At 58.2% G+C, this 6,618-nt stretch overlaps 1 protein-coding gene across 1 annotated transcript; it reads left to right on the forward strand.

The window, feature by feature from the left end:
• The first annotated feature begins 989 nt into the window (after positions 1–989).
• Positions 990–5,426, forward strand: LOC133626905 (UPF0598 protein C8orf82-like). Its single transcript, XM_062008890.1, has 4 exons — positions 990–1,081; positions 2,678–2,724; positions 4,736–5,172; positions 5,412–5,426. Exons 1-4 carry the CDS (start codon positions 990–992, stop codon positions 5,424–5,426), a joined length of 591 nt encoding a protein of 196 aa, XP_061864874.1.
• Positions 5,427–6,618: the final 1,192 nt, after the last annotated feature.

The raw sequence follows: 6,618 nt of genomic DNA on the forward strand, positions 1-6,618 counted from the left end.
TTATCTTCTGGTCCTCTTGGACCCACCTTGGCACCCACAATCTCCTTCCTGTGCTGACCAACCACTCCTGGTGTCCCTCATCTCTTCTTGGCCCAGCTTGACCCATCTTGGTGCCCACCATCTCCTCCTGCTCCTGCCCATCCCATCTTGGCACCATCTTGCTTCTCCTGGACCCGTTCTGGTGCCCATCACCTCCCCCTGCCCAACCCATCTTGGTGCCCCCCTCATCTTGTCCTGGTCTTCCTGGACCCATCTTGGCACCCATCATCTCCTCCTGCTCCTCTTGCACCCACCTTGGTGCCCATCACCTCCTCCAGCACCCACTCACCCCCAGTGGCACCCAACACCCCCTCCTGGACCCCCCAGTGCCCTCATCTCCCCCATCCCCACCCACCTGGCACCGGGAGGTGCACCCCAAGCCCCCCAAAGCCACCCCCAAGTGCCTTCGGGTGACATGGGACGGTGAGGGTGGGGGGCACCCACAGGGGAGGGGGCACCCCAGGAGCACCCATGGGTGGGGAGGGGGTGGGGTGGGACAGGACACCCATCAGAGTCCAGAGATGTATAAAGAGAGTTATTAATTAGAAGCCCCTAATTATCAACCCAGATGCTGATTTCTCCTCGGGGTTGGGGGAGCCATGGAGGGGAAAGGGGGGGGTCCCCAAAGTGGAGGGTCTTCAAGGTGGGTGTCACAAGGAAGGGGGTCCCCAAAGTGGTGGGTGTCCCCAGGGGAGGGGTCCCCAAAGTGGGAGTCCTTAAGGTGGGAGGGGTCCCCAAAGTTGAGGGGGATGTCTCCAAGGTGGAAGGGGGGGGGGGGGGTGTCACTGAATGGGAGGGTGTCCTTAAGGTGAGGGGTCCCCAAACTGAAGGGAGGCATCCCCAAAGTGGGAGTCCTTAAGGTGGGGGAGTCCCCAAGGTGGGTGTCACTAAGGTGGGGGTGTCCCCAAAGTAGGGAGGGAGGGTCCCCAGGGTGAGAGGGGATCCCCAAGATGCGTGTCCCCAGGGGGAGGTCCTCAAGGTGGGTCACCGAGGTGGGGGGGGTCCCCAAGGCGCAGGGGGTCCCCGAGGTGGATGTCACAGGGTGAGGGGGGGTCCCGGGGTGGGGGGACCCCCAGCGCTACCTCCCAGCTCTGCTCACTGCCAGGCGAGGGGGGGAGGGGGCACAGGGGGAGAGTGGGGGGTGACACCGGTGTGTGGGGGGGGTCCCCCAGGGCCGGGAGGGGTCCCCACTTCCTCTGTTCCCATTTAACCCTTCCCCCCCTCAGCTTTTGTATTTCCCCTCTCTCTTTTTCCCCTTTTCCCCCCTTTTTTTCCGTTTCAGCCTTTTATTTATTATGAAGCCGACTCCGAGCATCTCCCCGAGCCCCCCCACCCCCGCGGCTGTGGGACCCTCCCCGCGCGTGGGCCGGGGGCGTGGGGAATCCAGATTGGGGGGAGGGGTCCAGAGGCACCACCCCCCGCCCCTCCCCCCACGGCGTGTGAATAAAAAGCGTCTGGCCGGTGCTGCTCGTTCCCTCTGGAGCCCGTCAGTGGGGGGCTGCGGGGGGCTATATGGGCTATAAGGGGGCTATGGGGGGCTATGAGGGCTATGGGGGGCTATGAAGGGGCTATAGGGGCTCTGAGGAGGCTATGGGGGGCTATGAAGGGGCTATAGGGACTATGAGAAGGCTATGGGGGGCTATGAGGAGGCTATGGGGGGCTATGAGAAGGCTATGGGGAGATATATATGGTGTCTATAGGCTTCGGGGATGCCTATAAGGATATATGTGGGTGCCTACAGAGTTATGGGGGTGTCTGTATGGTCATGTGTGTGTCTATAGGGATACGTGTGTGTGTGTCAGTAGGGTTATGGGGGTGTCTATAGGGATATATGTGGGTGCCTATATGGTTATGGGGGATGCCTATAGGGATCTATGGGGGTGTCTATAGGGTTAAGGGGGTGTCTGTAAGGTTATGGGGGTGTCTCTAGGGGTACGTAGGAGTGTCAGTAGGGTTATGGGGGTGTCTGTAGGGATCTATGTGGGTGTCTATAGGGTTAAGGGGGTGTCTGTAAGGTTAAGGGGGTGTCTGTATGAGTGTCAGTAGGGTTATGGGATGTCTCTAGGGATATATGTGGGTGTCTATAGGGTTAAAGGGGTGTCTGTAAGGATCCGAGAGGATCCCCAATGGATCCTGGGCAGAACCCCCCAAAAAAAAGACCTCAACGGACCCAGGATAGAGGCTGGATGGATGCTGGATGGATCCCAACTGGATCCCAGCACAGAACCCAAACAGATCCTGGACAGTCTCCCCCAAAAAGACCTAAATGGACCCAGAGCAGAGGCTGGATGGATCCCAAATGGATCCCAGGCAACCTCCCCCTCCCCAAAAGGCTCTGAATAGACCCAGGATACAGCCTGGATGGATCCCAGCCCAGAGACAAAACAGATCCTGGACAACCCCCCCCCCCCAAAAGACCCTAAATGGACCCAGGACACAACCTGGATGGATCCCAGCCCAGAGACAAAATGGATCCTGGACAAAACCCCCATAAAAAGACTGTAAATGGACCCAGGGCAGAGCCTGGATGGCCCCTGGATGGATCCCAGATGGCCCCTGGATGGATCCCAGCCAGATCCCATTTGGCCCTTGCACCTGCTTTGGGATTTTGAGGCTTTTCCCCTTTTTTTCTGCAGCTTTTCCTGGATGACACCAAAGTGAAGAACTTCATCACTTGCTTCAAAGGTACTGGGATCCCCCCAAAACCCCCCCAAATCCTCCCCCTCAAAAATGACGCCTCAAAATGCCCCCAAAAACCAAAATCCCGCCAAAATTATCCCCCAGATCCTCTCTGACCCCTTCCAAAGACCCAAATCCCACCCTAAAACCCCCACAAATAAGCCTCCCAAATCCCCCCAAAAAACCAAACCCCAACTCCCCCCGACCTCAAAAGCCCCCAAATCCCAACAATCCCCCTCAAATCCCCCCAGAGCATCCCAAAACCTCCCAAATCCCCCCCAAAAAGCCCCCAAATTCTCTCCAACCCCCCCAAAAATGTCAAAATCCACCCAAACCCCCCAAAATATCCCCCCAAACAATCCCCAAAGTCTCCAAATCCCCTCAAATCACCCCAAAAAAACACAAAAGCCCCCCAGAAACCCCCAAATCCTCTCCAGTCCCCCCAAAATAAATCCCCCAAAAATCCCAAAAGCCCCCAAATCCCCCCCAAAAAACCCCAAATCCCCTCCAACTCTCTCCAAAAACAATCAAAATCCCCCCAACCCCCCCAAATCTCCTCAGAACCCCTCCAAAAAACCAAATCACCCCAAAATCCCTCCTCCCCATCACCATTCAGTAGCGTTTTAGCCTTAATTAGGGTCTTTGAGACTCATCTTTATTTGGGGTCTCATCTGTATTGGGGGGCTGTGGGGTGGGGAGAAGATACTCTCATCCCCTTCATGGCCTTCGTAGGTGCCAAAACATCCTCCTCTCAACCTAATTTGCATATTAATCACCACTTTAATTAACCACTTCCTGCCCTTAATTGCTCCCAGGCACTTGGTAACACTGATCCCTACTCCCCCCCAAACCTCCCTCAGCCCCTTCAAATCGCTTTCCCATTAAGGAACACCCCCCCTTTCTCCGGTGTTAATTAGGGGAGGGTGTGAGATTAATTAACGTTGCCTTCCTCACTCACCTGGAGCTGAACCCTGGCAGCCTCTATGGGAGGGTTCATTATGGAGAATTGGGGGTTAGTTAGGAGGGTTGGGGTTAATTATGGAGAGTTGGGGGTTAATTAGGAGGGTGGAAGTTAATTAGGAGGTTTAGGGGTTGATTAGTGGGGTTACTTAGGGTCCATCCTGGCAGGTATCACCTTCCTCTTCCTCACTCCCTTAGCAGTGGTTGTTCTGAGCAGGTTTAATCATGAGAGGACTGAGGGTTGGAGGTTAATTAGGAGGGTTGGAGGTTAAATTAGGAGGGTTGGGGTTAATTAAGAGCACTGGGGGTTAATTGTGGGAAGGGGTTATCCCAGCAGACGTTGCCTTTCTCATCTTCTTCTTCCTCACCCTCCCTTAGAATCGCAGTGGTTGTTTTGAGGGGGTTAACCATGGGGGGACTGGGGGTTAGTTAGGGGCGTTGGAGGTTAATTAGGGGGATTGGAGGTTAATTAGGAGCACAGGGAGTTAATTCAGGGAAGGGGTTAATGATGGTTTATCCCAGCAAACGTTGCCTTCCTCCTCCTCATCTTCTTCTTCCTCACCCTCCCTTAGAACTGCAGTTGTTCCAAGTGGGTTAATCATGGGGACACTGGGGGTTAGTTAGGGGGGCTGGAGGTTAATTAGGAGGGTTGGAGGTTAATTAGGAGCACACGGAGTTAATTGTGGGAAGGGGTTAATGATGGTTTATCCCAGCAGACGTTGCCTTCCTCATCTTCTTCTTCCTCACCCTCCCTTAGCAGCACTGCAGCAGTTCCAAGTGGGTTAATCATGGGGGGACTGAGGGTTAGTTAGGGGGCTGGAGGTTAATTAGGAGGGTTAGGTTAATTAGGAGTGCTGGAGGTTAATTGTGGGAAGGGGTTAATGATGGTTTATCCCAGCAGACGTTGCCTTCCTCCTCCTCTTCTTCCTCACCCTCCCTTCGCAGCCCCGCAGCGGCCGTTCCCAGCGGGCTAACCACGAGCGGCGATGCGGCTTAATTAAAAGGGGGGGCTGTTAATTAAGGAGAGGCGCGGGTTAATGAGGGTCCATCCCGGCAGACGTGACCTTCCTCACGTTCTTCTTCACGCGGCTGGAGCGGAACCGCAGCGGCCGCTACGAGCGCGAATTCCCGTTCGTGTCCCGCTGCGGCGCGGAGCGCAACCTCCTGCGCTGCGAGCACAGACCCATCGTCTTCACCCGCCTCCTGCCCCCGGACGCCTCCTCCTCAGCCTCCTCCTGCTCCCGCCGCGCCGTGCTGTCGTTCTGCGGCGGCGGGGAGCGGCTGGCCGTGCCGTTCCGGCCCGAGGCGCTGGTGATGCTGCCGGAGAACGGGCGCTTGTACCACCCGGCGCCGGGCCGGGCGGGGGGCGCGGGGCCGGTGCGCTCGGCGCTGGCTCTGGAGTGGGGGTCCCGCTTCGAGTACGAGCAGGGGCCGGAGCAGCCCCCGACTCACTTTTGGTGGGAGCGGAAGAGGTATCGGCTCACGGCGGAGCTGGTGGAGCTGCTGCGGGGAGGGGAAGGGGCGGGGGAGGCGGAGAGCGGCGGGGCCGCGGGGCGGGGGTGAAGCTTGGAGGGGGTGGGAAGGGGCATTGCATGGCCCCGGGCGAGGAGGAGGAGGCAGAGCTGGTGCTCAGCCACACGGTGTGGCTGATGCTGTGGTGAGGTGCCACAGCACCTGTGCCGGTGCCAGGGATGTGGGTGTTGTGTGTGGGTCCCCCCACTGTGCTATTAAAGGTCTCTGGCAATTGAAATGAGCCTAGAGGTGATGGGTGCCACTGCAGCAGTGTGGGTGCAGCTGTGGAGAGGTTGGTGCTGCTATGGTGAGGTTGGTGCAGCTGTGGTGGGTGACACGGTGCTACTGCCACAGTGTGGGTGTCCCCATGGGTGCTGCCACGGTGACAGTGTTGCTGCCACACTGTGGGTGCCACTGTGGTGATGTTGGCTGGTGTGTAGAGGGAAGGGAGGTTCTTCAGAGGGATGTGGCCATGGGCTGAGGTTGCCCGAGGGCAAGGAGCCAGCAGAGTGCCCAAGGGGGCAAGAAGGCCAGTGGCAGCCTGGCTGGGCTCAGCAGTGGGGTGGCAGCAGCCCCAGGGCAGGGATTGTCCCCTGTGCTGGGCCCTGGGGAGGCTGCAGCTCCAGGGCTGTGCTCAGTGCTGGGCCCCTTACTCACTGCCACAGGGACACTGAGGGGCTGCAGCTCCAGGGCTGTGCTCAGTGCTGGGCCCCCTCACTCACTGCCACAGGGACACTGAGGGGCTGCAGGGAGAGGAGAAGATGCACTGGGAAGCTCTGGGCTAAATGAGGGTACCTGAGGCAAAGGTTCAGTCTGCAGAGAAGGAGGCTCAGAGGAGACCTGATCACTCTGACTCCCTGGCTGTGGCTGAGAGGGTCGGTCTCTGCTGCCAAGTTAAAAGCTACAGGCCAAGAGGAAAGGGGCTCAGGGTGCCCCAGGGGAGGCTGAGGCTGGAGCTGAGGCAGAACTGTTTCCCTGAGAGAGGTGTCAGCCCCTGTGCCAGGCTGCCCAGGGAGCTGGGGGAGTGCCCAGCCCTGGAGGGGTCCCAGAGCCGTGGGGCTGAGGTGCTTGAGGGCCGTGGCTCAGTGGTGCCTGTGGCACTGTGGGGTCAGGGTTGGACTCCAGCAGCTCAAAGGGCTTTTCCATCTGTAATGATTCTCTGGTCAGTGCCCTGTGTGCCAGAACAGCAGCCAGCTCTCTCCTTGGTCCATTAAAAGCAGAAGAGCTCCATCCCCTCCACTGAGCTCTGCCACTTCCTCCTGCCAAGCATCCCAGGAGGACTTGGGTTAATCAGGCAAGGTGGGGTTGGCTTTAATGAACTCACCATAACCGAGTGGCACAGCCCAGAGCCCGGCACAGTGCCCCGAGGTGAAGCTTCCTTGGGGGGGGGGGATGCTACAAGCTGAACTAGTCGATGGCTCCGTAGCG

The sequence above is a fragment of the Colius striatus genome, chromosome 16 (genome assembly GCF_028858725.1).
Source record: "Colius striatus isolate bColStr4 chromosome 16, bColStr4.1.hap1, whole genome shotgun sequence".
In the NCBI taxonomy this organism is placed as follows: Eukaryota; Metazoa; Chordata; class Aves; order Coliiformes; family Coliidae; genus Colius; species Colius striatus.